The sequence below is a fragment of the Colius striatus genome, chromosome 21, assembly GCF_028858725.1.
Source record: "Colius striatus isolate bColStr4 chromosome 21, bColStr4.1.hap1, whole genome shotgun sequence".
Taxonomy (NCBI): domain Eukaryota; kingdom Metazoa; phylum Chordata; class Aves; order Coliiformes; family Coliidae; genus Colius; species Colius striatus.
Genome location: NC_084779.1, coordinates 8,373,566 through 8,392,922, shown reverse-complemented (window position 1 = coordinate 8,392,922; position 19,357 = coordinate 8,373,566). Strand labels below are relative to the sequence as shown.

At 41.0% G+C, this 19,357-nt stretch overlaps 1 protein-coding gene across 6 annotated transcripts in view; it reads left to right on the top strand.

Moving 5' to 3' along the window:
- Positions 1 to 19,357, top strand: part of GNB1 (G protein subunit beta 1) — a 35,911-nt gene that overhangs the window by 12,943 nt on the left and 3,611 nt on the right. For 3 of the 6 annotated variants that reach the window (XM_062012888.1, XM_062012892.1, XM_062012893.1), the window contains exons 2-9: positions 5,925 to 5,976; positions 12,799 to 12,906; positions 13,545 to 13,583; positions 14,284 to 14,390; positions 15,073 to 15,136; positions 16,004 to 16,166; positions 17,932 to 17,998; positions 18,954 to 19,155. In XM_062012888.1, the coding sequence (XP_061868872.1) occupies positions 12,850 to 12,906; positions 13,545 to 13,583; positions 14,284 to 14,390; positions 15,073 to 15,136; positions 16,004 to 16,166; positions 17,932 to 17,998; positions 18,954 to 19,155 (699 nt within the window). In that variant the 5' untranslated portion in view covers positions 5,925 to 5,976; positions 12,799 to 12,849. Of the gene's footprint in view, positions 1 to 5,924; positions 5,994 to 12,798; positions 12,907 to 13,544; positions 13,584 to 14,283; positions 14,391 to 15,072; positions 15,137 to 16,003; positions 16,167 to 17,931; positions 17,999 to 18,953; positions 19,156 to 19,357 lie in introns of all 6 variants that reach the window. The other 3 variants (XM_062012890.1, XM_062012889.1, XM_062012894.1) reach the window with 3 other exon arrangements.

Here is a 19,357-nt window from a genome sequence, read left to right as displayed (position 1 = left end):
GAACACTGCTGATAACGCTTCACGGTAGGCAGCCTTCTTATATCTGACTCATTTGTGCTGTAGCTTTACTCTTGTTTTTTTTCCTCCTTTGCCTCCTTAGCACTTGTAAATCCAAGCTATGAAACTGTTCCCATTATTAAGAGCTTTTCAGGTAGCTCCTGCTATGCATGTTTTTTCCTCTTAAGTACAGATCCTAAGTATTCCTGACACTAAAGGGCTTATGTAAAAATTAAAAATGTAAAAATTTTTCTTCAAAAAATAACAAAAAGCAAGTGGCATAATTCCAGGGGGATAGGGCATAATTCCAGTGGGATTTAAAAAGCAAACTAAAAAACAACTGGAAGGAACGTACTATCTGGAGAAGTGGCACAAAGCCTGGTCAGTTCATATTAATGGGTCTGGAAAAGGAACTGAAAGATTTTTTTGATCTGCCCCTTGCAGTTAAAAGTGTAAAGTGGCTGTTTTAAGGATTGTTTTCCTTTTAGCTGGTAGGTCATAGTTTTTGTTTCTGCAGCTCATGAATAGTTGTGCTACCAAGAAAGTGTTTGGATCCAGCATATCTGGTTACCTATTCTTACCTTTGTAGCTACTTCTCTGTTGTGGCAGTAATATTAATTCTAAATGAGATTTATGTTGTGTGTCAGTGGTATTAGTATTAAAGTAGGACTGTGAGATCCCTGTTCTACATGTGCTCTGCTCTGTTTAGGTAAAGAGAGATTTTGGTGGGTTTACAAATGAAGTAGAGTGCTGAGCAAAAATGAAGATCAATGATCAAAGAGTAGAAGGAAGCATTGAAAGGTGACAGTTGAAGTAAGAAACAACTGTTCAGTTACTGAAAGGCTTCTATAGATAGAAGCATCTACTAATAAATGCTTAGTCATTTCTCTGGTTAATTAATAGTAATATGGAAAGAAGACAATGAAACTCAGTTTGATAAAATGGATGCAGTTTATCAATAGGTGTGTTGCTCTTCAGGAGGAGTAATTGCAGGCAGATACTTTTGAACAAAGGAATAAGACCCTAGGGTATTGGCTTTTGACATGGCTGATAAGTCTGTTGAAAACACATACTAGATATCAGTAATTTTTGTTCTTAAAATAAGTGACCTTCTTGTGCCTGCCATTTATCAGTGTTAGAATATTCCTTTATGTGCATTTCTTTCAGAGCAAGGCAGAAGACATGTAGTTAGGAAATCTTTTAACTCAAGTTACTGAAGTAGCAACAGTTATTTAATATTTGTGAACTATTTCAAAGACCTTCTAAGACCTCTCTTCTTAGAAGGTAGGATTTTGAGCATTTGGCTTTAGGCATCTGTTAAACTTGTTGTAATTGGCTCTTTTATTTTTTAACATAAACTCTCTGCTGTACCCAGAATTAAGGGTTTTTAAACAGTGCACATAGCTTGCAGATGCATTTAGAAGAGATTAATGAAGTGACCTATTACAGCCCAGATTTTTATGCTTAAATATTACATCAGTATGGTGGGGTTTTTTTAAATGTAGGTCATGGGATTAGCATCAGGGAATGTGGGTATTTTGGCAACACAGGGATGCTGCCTTCAGTGGAGACAGCTTGAGTTGATTCACTGTTGGTGGCAGAAGGAGCCTGGCCACTTGGCTACAGAGCTGTTGATTACCAGCGTGTATCCCTGCCACGACCTTCAGCATTGTCTGCTGATTAGTATTAGTGATCTGTTCTGAGACAGTGCTAAACTGTCCAAATGGTGTATTTTCAAATACTTGTTAAACACAGAGAGCGATGAGTCCTCAGGTCATAGGAAATCCAGGCGTGCAAGCAAAGGAGGGTGAGTTCTGCATATACAGCCAGCTACAGCTGGAGTTGGGTGAATTTGAGGAGATGGTGTGTTGTGTTACTGTGTGGCAGTAACCTCTGGCATATTGAGGAGCTGGCACATAGAAGGTAATGTGTTGTGAGTTACTCTGTAACACTTCCAGAGGAGGTGAAGCAGTGTTTCTCTGAGAGAGTGCTTCAAATTTGATAATCTGAATGTAAAACTGTCTTACTGAATTTGGGCTTGGCAAGGCCTTGTGAAGTTTCCAGCTTTGTTGATATCTGGCTTCCCCCCTCAATGTTCTGAAAGAAAAGCTTAATTCCCCCCAAAGAAATATTTTTGTTCAGCTACAGGTATTTTTAGCTTGTGTAATTATGTTGTGCTTGCATGCTGTATCGAAAAGGGAAACTTGTTAGCACTTTAACCAGCTAGTGTAACTGTTGCATAATGAGCATAACGCTCATCAACCTGAGAGATACTCTCTTTGCTCTGATATATGGAAAAAGGTCTGCTGAGCACAATGACTGCTTCAGCTGAAACCTTGGCAATTCTTCAACACAAGAAGCAGCCAGTGCTTCCCACAGAAATGCTCCAGCCATGCTAGCCTTGGACTACACAAGTGTTTCCAGTCCGTTTTTGAAGGAGTTGTGCAATCTAGGGTTGTCTCTACGAGGGTAATCTGCTTTGCAAACCTGTTGGGAAGGTGTTGCTCGCTTCTCAAAGCTTATGTGCTTGGAAATTACAGACGCAGCAGTTGATTCCCAGCAAGAAGACATCAAATAAACGAGAAGGGATTGTAGCCATTCACTTGAGCTTATTTAGCTTTGTGAATTTGTAATTATAATTTTAAACTTCTATAAGCTGTCCTTCAAAGCTGTGTTTGTAGGAGGTGACAGCAAAGACTGGGCTTTCTGGAATACAGATCTGTACTCAACAAGTCTGAATAAGAATTAACACTTGGAGGAGCACATACTAATGCAGACATCAAAATGTCCTTCAAGTCTCCAGCTGCCTGATAGAACTGTTTGTGTCGATAGGTAGGACCAAGCCATCAAGCTGAGGATAAGGTGGGGGTTTTTTTGTATATGGAATAATCTTGAAGCATAGCTTCAAATTTCAGACTTGTAGTTACTGATGCCTGGTGGCATAATTGGAATTTCATGTTGTTGGCAGTGATTTGGAAAGGTTGTGTAACCTCTTGGGCATCGTGAGATTGTTCTGTGACAATAATCAGCTGTGCAGGCTATAAGAAATAATTTTAATAAACTGTCAGTTCTGTGTTTCACAGATGTTGTCTCTGTTACACTCATGATGAGCTTTGGGTACCTGAACAGAGGCATCTGCATGCTGAATCAGTAACTGCTGGCCTACACACAGCTGTCCTTGCACCTTCAGTGGGTGCTTGTTGATAAAGTTACACCACAGCAGCAAAGTAACTCGGTTTGAAATTGGGTTTTTTTTTCCTTAGTGATAATATTGACGTTTACTTGGAGGTTTTTGGTTTCGTTTTGCTTTGTCAGTGTCCTTACAGCAGAGGCAGCTGCTGGTGGAGCAAACAACACTCAGAATATTTGAAGTTTAAGTCCCATTGTATCCTTAGGTCAAGAGGAAAAGTGTCTGTGCAGCTAATGGCTTTGGAGAGGGCTCCAGTGAATGTATTAAAGCCTTCTTAGAAAGTTACTTAATTTTGGAAAGTTATTCAGGTTTTCTCTGATCTTACAAGGCTTCTAAATGCTTTCTTGACTCTCCAAAGCCCCTTTTCTTTGTTTCTTTCTCTCTTTACTTCCCTGCTTTCCCCAACCTTGTCAAGAAAAGTTGTGGTCTCATCTGAAGGAGAATCTTGTTCATGTGAAGACTTCATTCTGGTGGGTGTTGGAGTTGTCACCTCAGTGTAACTACTTCAATATCCTCAAAGAAAAAACAGTATTAGGCTAACAGCACTTAGTGAGTGCCTGTAGTAAGGAAGCTTTACCCAGAAATGATGCTGCTTTTGCTTTCTGAAGCTACTCTTTAGCTTTTTAGTCCAAATCGCTGTGCTGCTTCACTGGCAGCAGAAGGCAAGGGAATGTGGGGACACTGGGTACGCCGACCATGTGTAGGGCTGGCTGACCTCCAGGTCTTTTGGTGCAATGGTTTAACCACTGGAACCGTGCTTCAAGTGTTCTGTGGTACTTCTTGTTCTCTTTTGTTTTAGAAACCCCAGTTCTTGATGAAGAGAGCCTCAAGCTCTCAGCTAAGCAAGAGTTCTAAGGGCTGCTAAAGGCAGGGTGTCTGAAGCTGGCAACAAGAACTCTTTCTTTGCTGAACTAGTGCTGTGGTGAGGTGAATGAGCTGGTCTGTAATTTTCCTGTTGCTTTTACCAGGCAACATTTTAGCTAAAAATGGAAGCTTTTGGCAATGCAGATCTTTTTTTCTGAAGTAGCTTGTCTACTTTTGTTCTTAAATGTGCTCCATCTTTACTGTAGAATTGAAAGCATTCCAGTTGCCAGGATTACATTCTACAGGCATCCCAGGATGCTTTCAGCATACCTAACTGAAAACTTAACCTGGTTTAAGGAAAACAAATGAAACTTTGTGGGCAAGTGTGCTGTTATGCTTCCTTACTCTTCTTGCAGGCTGGTTAAAGTAGCTTTTTTGTTTTGTTGTTGTTTTTCTTTTTTTGCAGAAGGCATATGAAATCTGCAACACCTCCTGCATTAATGAGGGTGCAGCACAGGACAATAATGGTGTGTGTTTTGGCCTTTGCTATTGTGTATTCTCTGTGCTGTTAGTGTTCCAGCATAATTTTACTTGTTTACATTTCAGGTAATTCTTTCAGAATTTCATTAGATTTCATTATCTCTGCAGTGTGGGCAAAGTGTTTCTGTCAAGACTTCTGAAACTTGAACATAGTTGATCATATTTCAGAACTTAAAATGATCGTGTTGTGTGTTTGTGTCTTAGGAGGGGGTGGAGTTCAGCCTCTAAGTGTGAGTTACTGTTTTATGTCTGAAAGTGTGGTGTTCTGGCAGTAACAAACGAAACTGCTTACACTGTGATGGTTTCATAATCACAGTATTAAACTGTTCATCTACAAATGAGCTTGGATGAGGATGATCTATATCCTAAGTAGCTTAACCTCCATACCAGACACTGAAGCGGTTTGTAAATTTTCCAGTGATAGTGAACTATAAAATCAGAAAGACACATTACACTTGTTTCACTTGAAAGTACATGGAGTTGTAGCCTGGCTTTCTGATTTAAGATGATATTGCTTCAGTACACTCTTGCTTTCTGCGTAGGATCATCTTCCCCTGTCCTGATGCAGCGGCTTTGAAGATGTGCCCTCGGGTGTCCGTGACATCACCATAGCCCTTGTCTTGCTGTGTGATAGGGACAGAGTGCAGATGTTTGCGATGTATGAGCGGTTGCCAATGTTTCCAGTCTTGGGGTGAACTATAATGATTACTTTCTGCTGCCAGAGGAAAAAAAATTGTTCTGAAATCTCTTAAAAGAACTTGTCTATCACCTTGATGCGAAGCCAGTTTGTACCTTAAATCATCAGAGTCTTCTGGACTGCAGCTCTGTGTGTTACTTCATGTGGCAGTTTTGACTTCTTTAATGTCTTCATTGAGTATGACTCTAGAGGAGTCATAGCTCGTCTAGAAGTGTTGTGCTCTCACTTGAGCTCATTAGTAGGTGTATGTAACTTCTGATAAAACAGCTATCTGTGCTTAGGAACCAGGCATGCCCCGGGAAGGCTATTGAGCAGAAATGGTTCTAATGCTTTGGAAAGGCAGATGGGGGACACTTTGGAGTGCAGTGAAAATACGTATCTTGTTTGAGTGAGAGTGTTTTGTTACAACCCTAAACACTAGTATGTACATCTGTAGCAACGGAGGATTAATGACCTGAGGATTGAGAGTGTGTTCCTGGAAAAAGAATGTTAAAAGCTTCCTGACACGAGCAAGCCTTTTGGTTATGTTAGTGTTCTTAAAGCAGTGCCCATTTCCTTCGGGAAGACAAGCCATCCGTTTAAATTAGCTAACAAGAACTAGTCTGTGCTTTGACAGTTTAATTTCTGCTAGGTTCGTTAAGGAATCGCCGTTACTCCTTGCTAATTGCACTAAGCCTTTGCTTTTTCTCTTTCCAGAATTTACATGTTTGACAGCAGAAGTTGCCTTTCTACTGCAGTGAGAGAAAACGTAAGTGGAGAAGTAAGGTAACTTCTGTTTCTAGTGCTTGAATCACTCACACTGCTTTTTCAAAGTGGCTAAGTTCAGATTTTTAGCTGTTAATCTGTGCAAGGCTGAAGTACCTATTTTCTGCTTTATCCTGTATATTCTTATGTCAACAGGAAGGATTTGAAAATGGCCAGGAAACCTGCTAAATAATAAATGTCAGTGCCTGCCTTCTTTCAGAAGTGGAACTGGCAAAGCAGAGGGAGACCGTAGATGAAACTGTTTTATCTCAGTGGGACAGGGAACTGAAATAAAATGATGAGAACAGTTATTCCCTCCTGAATGAAAAATTGCTTATCCACCATGTTTGACAAAACAGGGCCAAGTTTCCTTTGAGCAAAGTGACTTGTCAGAATGTTCTTTTCAGTGTGTCACAGAACCTAAAAGTTGCAGAGATGATATTTTGTGTAATGATAATTAATATTCTTGGAACAGTGAAACATTCATTATCTTCCAGACATATAATCTTAAATGTTTCTGCCTCTTGTGGAGCCTTTTAGTCTGTGAGGAACATCACTAGTTAACTATGTGTTGCATAGCAAGTCCTTGCTCAGTTAAATTTGTTATTTCAATTACTAGGTATTTGCTTGTTTTTCACAAAGCAAGCAGCAAGTGAAGCCTCTGTCTCTAAAATGTGTCTCCTCAAGTGTTTTTAGTTAGCTATGTTGGTCAGCCATAGACACCTCCAGAGTTCTTTTCTGGAGGAGCAGAAACTGAACACAGTGTTCCCAGCGTAGACAAACCATTGCTTTTACTCAGTGACAGGATGATATTTTGAGTATTTTCTGTCCTATTTTCTACATACCCAGCACTGGTTATAACAAAAGGTTATTAAGCCAATGTCTTTGAGCTGTTCAGTGTGTTCGACAGGGGTTTTTTCCCTTCAGGTAAAGCTGATATCACAGAAGCTTGTGTCACTCTCATCACTGTATCTGGAGATGGGTGTGTTTTGGGACCAGAAGGCACCCCTGAACGTGTCTCCTGTTTTGGGTCATGTAAATGGGAGAGAGAACACCTTAAATTTGTTTCACAGGCAATTCTGGTCTTTCTTGCTGTGTTCTCTGTTGAATCCTGATCAAATAGGAATGAATATGTACTTCTGATTAAGTAACAGAAAGCCTCTCAGCTTTTGGAAGCCAGTGTGATGTCAAAACATTGGAACTAGCAGTGGACTGCATGTAATTCCTTTGTCATTGTGAAAATGTACAAGCTGCTGTGCATGTTGCTAATAGGATTTGTGGTATCTAATAGATTAGCACAACTTCATTTAATCAGATGACCTGCTATGAGACTGTCTGGTAGGCATAGCATGAACTCCTTATTAAGGCTGTAGAGCTTTTGGCTCTGTTTTTACAAATGATGTGTTTTCCTCCTGGCCGTTTCGCACACACTGGAGGGATGTGTACTGGCAGAAAAGATGGTGAGGGAATACATACCAGTCAGCCTATTCATTTTGGAGAAAGGTGATTTGAATAACCTTCTTAGGAAATTACTGTACTTGGGTAAAACTCTTGACAATAGAACTTTAAGCCCTCTGTTATCAGACATTGCCTTAACAATGGTTTTGTGGCATTGCTTTACTCATTGGTAGTAATAACGTGTCTTTATTCAGTTCAAAGATTCTGTACAGAGTCATTCAACATAAACATGTCCAGGCAGTCAAAGGTAACTTTCCTCTTACAGAGGAATATAGCTCATATATTTAGAGGAAAACCCAGAAGTTGTTACTGTGACATGAGTGACAGGATAAGTCCTCTTGATACTGTCATATTGTGAAGCTTTATCATATATGTGAAGTAACAAATTGGGTGAAATCAATACTTGATTTACCTTTGTGGGAAACAGGAACAAAGTGACCTCCTATGGGTAACTTCTAAGAACATATTAGAGATTTGAGTCATTTGGAATAGTAAAGAACAGTGAACTAGCTTGCAAGCATACGTATTGTGCCTAGCAAGAAGGGAATTATCTACAAGGTATACTTGTCAACAAGATTAGGAGGAATTAGGCTTAGAGCAGAGACACTTAAGCACTTCAGCCTCTGGAAAGGTCTCAAGTGGGTTCAGCAAAGCGAATGTGTTATTCTTGAGAAGCCTGCCTTCAGGAACACAGTAACATACTCAAAAGACAGTGAGGTAAGCATGAGTTTGGCAGCTACCTATTTCTTCATAGCTATGGTGATCATTTGGAAAAAAAAGGAATGTGGAACTCGAGTAGTGACTTCAGGTATGAGATTTGCTTGGTGTAGAATCTTAGTGACTTCTTTCAATACCCCAGATATAGAAGCAGCATCCATATCAAGCTTACAGCTCCTTCTAGAACCCTTCCTTTAAAATGGGGCTAAATGGCTTCAGAACATGCTGACAAATAAATGTTACTTCATGATATTCACTTGTGGTAGTTAGTGATGAGTGTAGATCACACATTAAACAATCTCTGCTTGTTACTTCTGTGTCTCTAATACGAATAAACCTGTACAAAAATTTCCCATGGATCAAGAATGAGAGTAAAGTATTTTCCCCATACGTTTTCCTGACTTTGCCTTTTGTTCTTGCTCTGGTAAAGATCTTCTTTTCTATGCTAGGTACTAATAAGCTCTGATTTATTGTAGAGTTGAAAAGTATGCAAGAGGATAGAACCCTTTTTCATCCCATGATATCATATTTCTGACAAATTTAATTGCCTAAGACTTAGTTTAAAAAAAAAAATAGAGGAGCAGCCAAGTTAGTTGGCTGCCTGTCCTGTAAATCTTGCAGTTTACTTCAGAGGACTACTATATTTAATGCCCTTGGCTTCAGTAGTATTTTCGTTTCCTGAGTGTTAGTGAGTTCAGTCATGTTGGCAGGAGTTAGAACTTCCTGTTGATGTTGAAACAATGAAGACTACAAAGGGAATGTGGAAGTCTGGTTTAAACAATTCCTATGGATCCTGTCAAAAATTTGGTGAGGAGTTGCTTGGAATGCTTTGGGGCTAGCTTGTAACTCTAAAAGTGTCTAACTTCAAGATAGGAACTTAGCACAAGAGTGCATTACAGATGGGAAAGACATCAAGGGTTGTATGCATTCAGCTACTAATTGTCATGCAGTGAATATCGAAACATGAGCCCTACCTAGGAGGTGACTGAAGGTGAATATCCACAGAAGCTGCTCTAACAAGAGTAGTTAAGGTCCTTGAGCTCCTTGCTGCCTGTTGTCACGGGGCTGTGTAGCTTTCTGTTAGTGTTGGCAAACCATTTTGAAGTTGTTCATTAAACGGAAGTTTTCCTTAAAACGTTAGAGAGTGATTACCTTGATGAGGAGTTCGCAAGGCATTGCAGGAGTTGAGCTGCACAGTAGGTAGGGCAGTTTGTGTATATGCATGTCTAACTGTATGGGAAAGTGCATCTGTGAAATGAGTCTGAAGGTTGGGTTCTCTTTGTGTGTTTAGTTAATGGTTACAGATTGTGAAGGAGTTAGGGTTGTTCTGTCCCGGTGTAAAATGGGACTTGGAAGAGACTGGAGACCAAGTGCTGAGGCAGAGTGCTGTCTTGGATTTGATGTGAAGGTTTCTTCTGTACAGAAGTATCCATAGGGTTGCTATGCTAGGCCCTTCAAAGTCTAACAGTGGTTGTGTTTCTGTAAGACAGACATGTACCTGCTAGTTAAGCTATGATATCCCATCAGCTGGCAAATGTGACATGTCCGTTCAGCTTCTGTGGGAGTCAATGCTGTTGCCTCTGTTTCTGCAGAAGATACTCAACACTATTGAGGTGCTTCCTCTGGCTTTGTCATTTGCAGTGGTATCCTTCAGTGCACAAGCATAAAATGAGCTTGAATGGTTTGTTCTAAACTCAATGTATGCAAATAATCCAGAAAGAAGCTTCAGGGTTCAGTTTCTATTAAGTGAAAATTCTCAGTCTGACCTTTTACTAGCATTTCTCTCTCTGTATGGAAGTCCTATTTCATTTAAATGGCAGAGAATTCTACTGCATAGCACACAAATTCTCTCAGCAATAAGTTGACACTATTTTAAGCTGTATGTTACAGGAGAATGTATCTGCTTTGACTGTCATGAGATTACTCATCCTATTATATTTAGCTGCACTTAAATCTTCAGTGTAGTTACCTGTAACTCTGCAGGTGGAATTCTGGTGTCCTAAATCTTTATCTTAATCCTGTTGTTGACTTGCTGTGACCTTGAGCAGAAAGCCTAAGTTTTAAATGGTAATTTCTTTCTCTGAAATAGGAATGATGCCACCTCTAAACTCTCTGTACTGTGCGTGGAGGGGTCTGTATTTGCTTAGTGGGAAATGAGCTTATATATTAACTTGGAGGATGGCAGAATACCTGGATATCAAAAAGCCAAAAGATCTGAAAATTCACAGTTTATTCTTAAGAACAGTCCTCAGAGTTTCTCAATTCCTTTGTGATGAGACTTAGTCATGCTACTTCACAATGTGTCAGCTACGCAGGAGCTGGAGACAGTGATGTCTGTGTGCTGAAAACTAGAGACCCAGCCACTGAGTAGTTTGTCTTAAATGCAGAATGAACAAAACATCTTGAGAAACAAAAGAGCATTCAGAAGAAAAGGTGGTTATAGGATGAGAATACACTCTTGATGGATTTTGTCTTAACTGGATTTTGGACTAAGCTGAACAAGCAATCTTAAAGGGGCTTAAAGATGACCCTGCAACCCGAAGAGAGAAAGGAGATGCCTAGTTTCACGATCAAGTGAAAGGGCTTTGAAGGTGTGTGAATGGAGGCTTTGAGACAGAAGCTAATGAAAAGAATTTTTCTAAAATGTTTTGGATTTCAGAGCAGAGTGTAAGTGTTTAAATGATGATATGACAAGATCTGATACTTACTCCTTGAGGTTCTCAGTTTGGAATACCAGCCACTACCAGGAGAGCAGAGATAAGTCTGGTTATGTGGGATAGCAATGTTAAGGTGATGCTAAAGTCTTAATAACTCCTGAAACTTCTTTAGACAGTGATGATTGGTCTGCTGCTTCAATTTGCTTTCAGAACATGTTCTCTGTAACTGGATAAAGATGTGGAAGTTCTCCTCCTCTTTCTCCTTGGGAAGGGCTGGAGTTAAAAAAAGCCCAGCCCCTGTGTGCTTGCAAAGATAAATAAGCTGATTAAATATTAACAGACTAATAAGTAAAACTGCTAGCAAAGCATTTGCTGTATTAAATAGTAAAGGATCAATTCTGGCTAATAAAATGTCCTAAAAACACAGTACTGTGTTTGTAAAGAAGCTCCAGTTCTCTATGTAGCATTTGAAAGAGAATCAATTATCTTGTTCTGTGGTAAAAGAGAAACTTCATCGGCACGTTTCTTTGTTAGTATCAGCTGCAGAGATCTTAAATCCAAGAGCAGCTGTGTTTTAGGTATGGAATGCAAATGGCAATGCCAACTAAACCTTTCTGGGAGAGTGACTGTTAAAGATGTTTTCTTAATGAAAAAAATGTACATACTGGTTATATTGGAAACCAGTCCAGTAGTTGAGGCACTCTGCGGGCAACAGCAGAGCGTGTCAGTGCTAGTGAAGTTTTATTGAGCCTCTGTCTTGCTGGCTCCGGAGCAGAGCAGACAGATGGATATATGTCAGCAATTTGGTGCTTATTGATGCTAGGAAAATAGAGTCTTAGAGGGAGAAAATGCCTCTTGGCAGCAGGTTCTTGAACTGCTTCCCTCAACCTAACATTGAGAAGGTGCTGGTTTTACTCTGACAACACGTTAATGTTAGGATCCATTCTGAAAATCTCAGGGAGACATTTTAGCAATTAAGCAGCAAAATCCTGAGCAACGTTTGTGAGTAATCTCCTTTTATCCAGCTATCAGAACAGCATTTCTCATAGCTGCCATGTTAGATAGCATTCATAATAGGTCATTTGACAGCATTCTCTAAGTGCTTCTGTCAGTCTGTGAATATTTAAGGTGCTTATTCTTAGACAGGAGGGTTCTTTATTCTTAAGACCTACAGAGAGGTTCTGACTTTCACGTCTAACGTTATCTCCTGGTTCACTCTTGGGAAATGTGAGTTTATACAAAACTGAATCAGGAAAAACACTAATGAAAAATATGCAGCAGAGAGGCCTGGAGCAAAGGGATGAGTCCAGAGCGTATTTCATTTACTGTGGCTGGAAAAAAGCTGAGCATATTGGTATGTGATAACACCCTACTCTGAGGAGATCTCAGAGAAGTGTTTTCACCTGTATACCAGTACTTCCAGAAGCACAGATTGGTTTTGGTTCAAAGACTTCAGATCTAAGCGACAAGTCTTTTGAATCTCCAGACCTGGTGACTCCACTTCCCTGGGAGGCTGTTCCAATGCTTGATAAGCCTTTTGGTGAAGAAATTTTTCCTAATATCTAATGTAAACTCCCCTGATGCAACTTGAGGCTGTTTTCTCGTGTCTTGTTACTTGGGAGCAGAGACTGACCCCCAGCTCACTGCAGCCTCCTGTCAGGGAGTGTCAGAGTGCTCCCATCTCCCCTCAGCCTCCTCTTCTCCAGGCTGAACGTCCCCATTCCCTCAGTCCCTCCCCAGCACCCTTGTGCTCCAGCTCTGATGCCTGACTCTGGACATGCTCCAGCCCCTCAGTGTCCCTCTAGCAGTGAGGGGCCCAAAAGTGAAGACAGTATTTGAGGTGCAGCCTCAGCACTGCTGAGTACAGGGAGACAAACTGCCAATAAACTCATCTGCCTTCTCTTCAAGTGCTGTTTGAGATAGTTGAAAGGACTTATCTAGTCATTTCAAGCTGTGACTTCTACTAATTTTCTTTATTATCACTTGTGTTTCAGATTTCTGGTTGTTTCAGAGGTGGCAGTGAAGCACACCTTTAGCACAGGAAAATGAGTGAGCTTGACCAGTTACGCCAGGAGGCTGAGCAACTGAAAAACCAAATCAGAGTACGTATTGTGTCACCAGATCTTCCAGTCCCAGTGCACATCAGTGCTCATTTGTGCAGTTTGAGGAGAAGATGGACAGAAATGAAACGTTTTGACAATGTCAGAGTTGATGTTGTGGATATTTGGAAAGGGCAAGCACATGTCACTGCTTTAGGAAATGACTTTTTTGTCTTTAATGCTGCTTAAAAGATGTTCCACAAGTAACAGCATATGGATTAGATCACAATGAATGCTTGCTGAAGTTTTTCTGAGCCAGACCATAACCACTGTCAAGCAACCTCCTGCTTGAAATGGAAGGTCAGCTATGGAGTTATTCAGGGCTTTGTCCAGTTGGGTCTTGAAAACCTCCAAGAGTGGAGGATGACACAGCCTGTCTGAACAAGCCTTTCCATTGCTTGGCTGTCTTCCTGGTGAAAGTCACGTTGCCTTTCACTCAAAAGGGGAAGAGAACTACTGAGTTGAACGCTCAGGGTGCTCCCTGGGTTCTGACCACATGCTGTGCTCATGCTGCAGTCAGGATGGGTCCTCTCTGGATGATAAGTAGAACCTTGTTTTGAGGGCCAACTTGAGAAAACAGAGATAGAGTATGAAAACAGTATACAGAGCTGCTTCTGATGTCTCTGAACTTCGTGTTGCAGGATGCCAGGAAAGCATGTGCGGATGCCACCCTGGCTCAGGTAAGCATTGAAGAGTTTAATGTGAACTGTGAGTGTTTGAAGTGGAAGTACACAGTGCAAGTGTGTTGTTCTGTTTTGTGCTGCTTGTTTTTTTTTCTTGTGTTTTCTTTTCTAACTGTTCCTTCTCTCTGGACTGGAGGACTTAATTGTGGTCAATTTAACAGCATCAGGGCAAAGAAGCGGATTAGTTCCTCGCTTTGCCCTTTGCTTATTCTGGGGACTACTTTTATCTTCAAGAAGTTAAATCAGGAATACTATGAATTTAATAATCCTATACTTGGAAGGGAAGGTCATTTGGATCTGAAAGCAAGTTATTAATCAATCCTTCTGAAGCAGAGACACGTTTAAAGCCTGGTATACCTTCCCACACCTACCCTGCAGGGAGGGAAAAAGAGTTTACTACATTGGTCTATACAGGTGTAGAGAACTCAGATCCAAGGCGTGAAATCTTACAAGTCTAAGAAGATGTGACCTAAACAAAGTAAATTCTGAGAGTCTTTATAGATGTGATGGACAGTTCTCATGATAAAGATGTGCTGCATGAACTGATTAGGCAGTTTTTTAAAAACGAGTCAATATTCAAACTTGGGCCTTTGATTTGCATTGAGATGTCGATGTAAGTGCAATTGTGTATGATGTGTGTGTTACTTGTGGAACTATGGAGTGGAAAATTCAGTGTACATCACCATTCCTGTTTCAGATCACAGCCAACATTGACCCAGTGGGGAGAATTCAAATGCGCACTAGAAGAACACTCCGGGGGCACCTGGCGAAAATTTATGCAATGCACTGGGGGACTGATTCCAGGTGGGTGCCAGTGGTTGAAAGCACATCAAATGGCTTCACTGTTCTTTCCAAAGTGAACAGGACTCTTGTTTTACCTGTTCCTGCCACTGGGAACCACTAATTCCAAGAGAACTCAGACAGGAGAATTCAGAAACACTTTGAAACACCTTTTTTTTTCCTCCTCATGTCAACATTTTTGTCATCCAAATCTAAATTTGGTGCCAAAATACCAGTGTTTGTCTACTTGCCTGAAAAATACAGTTGTGGTACCACATGAATTCTGAGGAACTCTGGAGATAGAGTAGATTTCATTATCAGTTGTCTCTTGCACTTAAGCGCTTCCCCTTGACTACTGATGCCAAACTCAATGAGCCTGAAGCCTGTAGCTGGAGCACAGAGGCACTGATGCCATGCACATTTTCTTCCTCAGTTTTCAGAGTTGCAGCATTAGTTACGTGACTGCAGTTCTTCCTGAAGCCAGAATGTGTTAACATGCATATGTTCCAGCACACATTCCCATCCTGTCTGGCACTGAAATCCAGTCCTTGAAAAATTACTGTGCTAATAACTGACTTGGGTAGTGCCTCACTGTGCTTGAATGGTTTCAAATACTTTGGCCTTTAGAATGGAGACAAATGCCATCACAAAGATGTTCCTTCTTGTCTTCCTGCAGTGATTGTTTTACTTCTTGTTTCTTCTCTAGGCTTCTAGTTAGTGCCTCCCAGGATGGCAAACTTATAATTTGGGACAGCTATACTACAAACAAGGTAAGACTAACTGCTGTGTTGCTGTGGAATTCAGTACAAAGGAAGAGAATGTTACCTGCCATGATTTTTGGCTGCATTTACCAAAGATGGTAAAATAATCACTGTATACTGTGATTTCCATATGAGTATCTTCAGTTCTTGTATGAATGATAATTAATCCATAACATCATCAGGAGGCAGAGAGCAGCTTTCTTATCTGTGGGGGATGGAATCAGAGTTTGTCACTAGGCTGCTAAGGCTTTTAATAGAATGAGAAATGGAAATCTTCAGCTGCAAAAACATCCCCCCACACACCCCTAAGCAACTGAAGTGAGAAACAAAAAATCCATCACCACCACCCTGCCTCAAAATAAGTAAAAAACCCCAAACAACCCCCCCCAAAACCAAACCACACCACCTCTGGAATTATAGATAGATACCAGCTTGAAGCTGAAACAGTGCTAAGTTTGACTAGGTAGCTCCCAAAGCAGTAATGCAGAAGTACTTGGATGTTTTTGGCAGTTGCAGCACACCCTGTGCCCTTTTCCCAATGATTAAATAAAATGGCTCAAGGTGAATGTTCTGATTAGTTCCTTAGTAGAAGATTCCCAAAAATGAGCTGGTTGTGTGGTCAGGGCATTGGTTTGTTTTACCTGCTGATTGCTGCAGTTTAGCTTCAATAACTTTACAAATCAAGTCCTTTGAGCACAGAATGCCAAGGAAACACAGGCTAGTTGTGTAGATACCCAGCTGAAGACTTCTCACCGTGTGCTTCGTGTCCCTGTGACAAAAAGGTGTATGTCTTGAGAAACAGGTGAAAAACTTGCTGATGGTAAGTGATTGAATCAGTTGTTGTTCAGATGAAATACATGAATGTGTGTGTTTCAGGTGCATGCTATTCCCCTGCGTTCCTCTTGGGTCATGACTTGTGCATATGCTCCCTCTGGAAATTACGTGGCTTGCGGTGGTCTCGATAACATCTGCTCTATTTACAACTTGAAAACTCGTGAAGGGAATGTACGTGTCAGCCGTGAACTAGCTGGTCACACAGGTGAGTGATGGCTGAGGACAAGAGCAAGGTAGTTTCTAGTTCATTTTGTTAGGTAAGAAGGGTTGTAGGCAATGGGTGTCAGTTGTTGAAGCAACAAAGTCCCTGTGGTGCTCAGTTACTGTTTCAAGTATGGGGGATGAGTAGAAATTTTCCTTTCTAACAAACCAAGAGGCTCATTGACACAAAGTACCTTTAAAAGCAAATTCAGTGGCTGAAGATACACTCACTTCCTAAAGAACATACATGTAATAGAGATGAGCACCTTGCAAGCAGTAGTAACCCAGAAAATGTGAGCTGGTTTGGTGTGTTGTCTGACAATGGACTGACTGTGTTTTATTTGTTGTGCATGGGATGGGAAGTTTTTCAGAGGAAAGCTGGGTGTGTGGTTTCTTGAACTCTGAGAACTAAAACATTGGCTATTCAGTAATGTACTTCCTCTCTAAAGTGCTAGCAGATTTTTATACAGGGCAAGCGACGTGTGAGTTAAAGTGTGCTTATGCTATTGAAATGCCTTCAAGGTTTGGTTTAGTTTTACAATGCATGGTTAATGTAGAGGAAGAGTTAAGGATGTGAGAATGCAATCTTGATTTGAGCTTCAGATAGTGGTTGCAATGTAACCAGGGAAGTGATTTCTAAGAAGGTAGGCTTCTCCTCTTCCTCAGCCTCCTGCCTGCCCTTCAGGGCACAGAGGAAGTTGGAATGATGTTTGGACACAGGCAGCTTGGGCTTTCAGTTTGTGGCTGTGTGTGTATGTATCAAGATACTGAGAAATGCTTTATCAATAAAAGAGCGTTATTTCAGTGATATTTTTAGCTGCTTAATGGTCTTTATGGTTAGAAATGGTATAGCTGGGAAAACAGATTTTGATGTAACATGAGAAGCAGAATTTTGCTCTAATGCAAAGGACACAGGAGTACATCTGAGACCTGACCAGTTTGTGTGGAGTCCTCTCAAAGAGACAGTTTCAATCAGCTGCTTTTCTGTTACAGAACCGAGCAAGGCCTGTAGCTGGAAGCTGGTGTTTAAAGGTTCTCATATTTTGCTGAAGTTGGGATTTTCAGATGATGTTTGTGCTTTGTGAAATAGAGGTGACTGGCAGGACAGACTAATTTTGCCATCAGAGTTGTTACATTGATAGTTTGGCATGTGATACTTCAGCAGGAAGATGCTTCAGAGCATTCAGATGACACAGTTGCTGCTGCTGCATGCAGTGTATAAGCTCTGTTCTTTGGACTGACCAAGAATGTAGTTATTTGCTTTCCTCAGTAGTTGTATGATACAGTGGAGGCCATAAGCAGCTTGTTTCTCTCCTGGATGCAGTGACATACAGATCCACATTTAGTTCAGTGTGTACAGAGCAGGGTTACCTATACTTCTGTCCAGCTTGGCCACTGGATTCCACACTCTTGCCTCTTACTTTTCAGCCTCCTCCCTGTGCTCTATGAAGATGAAAATTGGCGAGTTATTTCCAAAACAGTGTCTGCCCTGTTTGGTTAAGCTGCTGAAGCTTATTTCCTTCTGTTTAGGGCGACTTGCTGTGCTATCAGTGAAGTGGTTAAACTGGATATGGTCTGTAAAGAGCCAAACTAATTTTGTCCAAAACATTGGAGGTTCCTACCTAAAAATTGTCAGTGTTGTACTTCAGGCTCATGTAGTAGCTCTTGCTGCATCCTCGGGAGAGGAGGAAGCAGCGTATAAACAAGCTAGTGTGGAATGTGAAGAGTAACCTCTGGACTTATTCACCAACTTGGATCTGTGTTTGCAGGATACTTGTCATGCTGTCGTTTCTTGGATGATAATCAAATCGTTACCAGCTCTGGCGACACCACTTGGTAAGCAGCCCGGTGCAGGCACGGTGGGTAGTGATGGCTTCTCACAGCTGTGCTCTGTTAGAAGGAAACTTTATTCTTTGTAAACCTGAGTCATCCACAAGACTAAATGTGATTACTTATTGTTCATATATCATGTTTTTACTAGTAATGGGGAACTTGTACTTTTAAGTCTGTTAGCCTTGGCTGTTGAGTGCTTCTCATGTTCTGAGGAGCCTGACCTAATTCTCTGAGTTAAGGTGGCATGAGAACACTTTATTTTACTATCACTATTTGGCTTTCAGAAGTAAGTGTATTAGACTAATGACTTTTCCCAAACTCATTTGGTAATCAGCATTTATTACTTCAAAAGTCATATTTGGATTTTTCTAACACAGAATTTAGTTGAAGTTGCTGTTCAGAAAAGCTGCTTGAAAATATTCCACAGTGACAGTAGATGGGTTTTCTGAGGAGAACGTAGGTGTGTGTCTTAATAAATACTGGCTTCTGAACAAGAAAAAGACCTCAGTCTTTTGTCAGAGCTTCTTCTATTATACCTTTTTTTAAAGCATTGTAGCTCCCCCAAGCAGCAGTTGTTAAAGGAAAGGTGGTCTCACGAGCATCTCTCCTTCATAGCACCAGTCTCTTTGCCCATCCCTTAGTCCAGTGGTTCAGAGGAGCTGTTGAATATGTACATTTGCTTTTACACAAGAGTCTTTCCAAACGGGTGTTGAGGGTGTTTTAAACCAAGCTGACCCCAACAGCTACAGCCAGCAGGATTAGGTGAATTTTTTTTAATGAGAGAATATAGCTGGTTCAGGAGGTACTGCAGCAACTCCACAGTTGTCTGGATAGCAGTTTGTCCTTGACATCAACTCAGCCAAGCTTCAAAGTAACAGATGGAATCAAGAATTGCTGCCTAGACCTTGTAACGGAGCACAAATGTGTTGATTTTTACCTTTTCCGTTATTCTTTCAAGCGCTCTCTGGGACATAGAAACTGGTCAGCAGACAACTACATTTACTGGGCACACTGGAGATGTCATGAGTTTGTCTCTTGCTCCCGATGCCCGGTGTTTCGTTTCTGGTGCCTGCGATGCCTCTGCCAAACTGTGGGATGTTAGAGAAGGAATGTGTCGGCAAACCTTCACTGGCCACGAGTCGGACATCAATGCCATCTGTGTATGTACCAGCTTGGAAGGAGGACGTGCCATTTGAATGTGTATTCTTGTGTGTCTCTGGTGTCTCATCCTGTTCTGCATGGAGTGTGTGATGTGGTACTGTGGCATCCTTTCTTTAATACTCACTGAGCTCTGTACAACCTCAGATTCCTTGTGGTCAATGTGACAGTGGCTGCTCTTCACATGCTCTTAATTACTTCTGT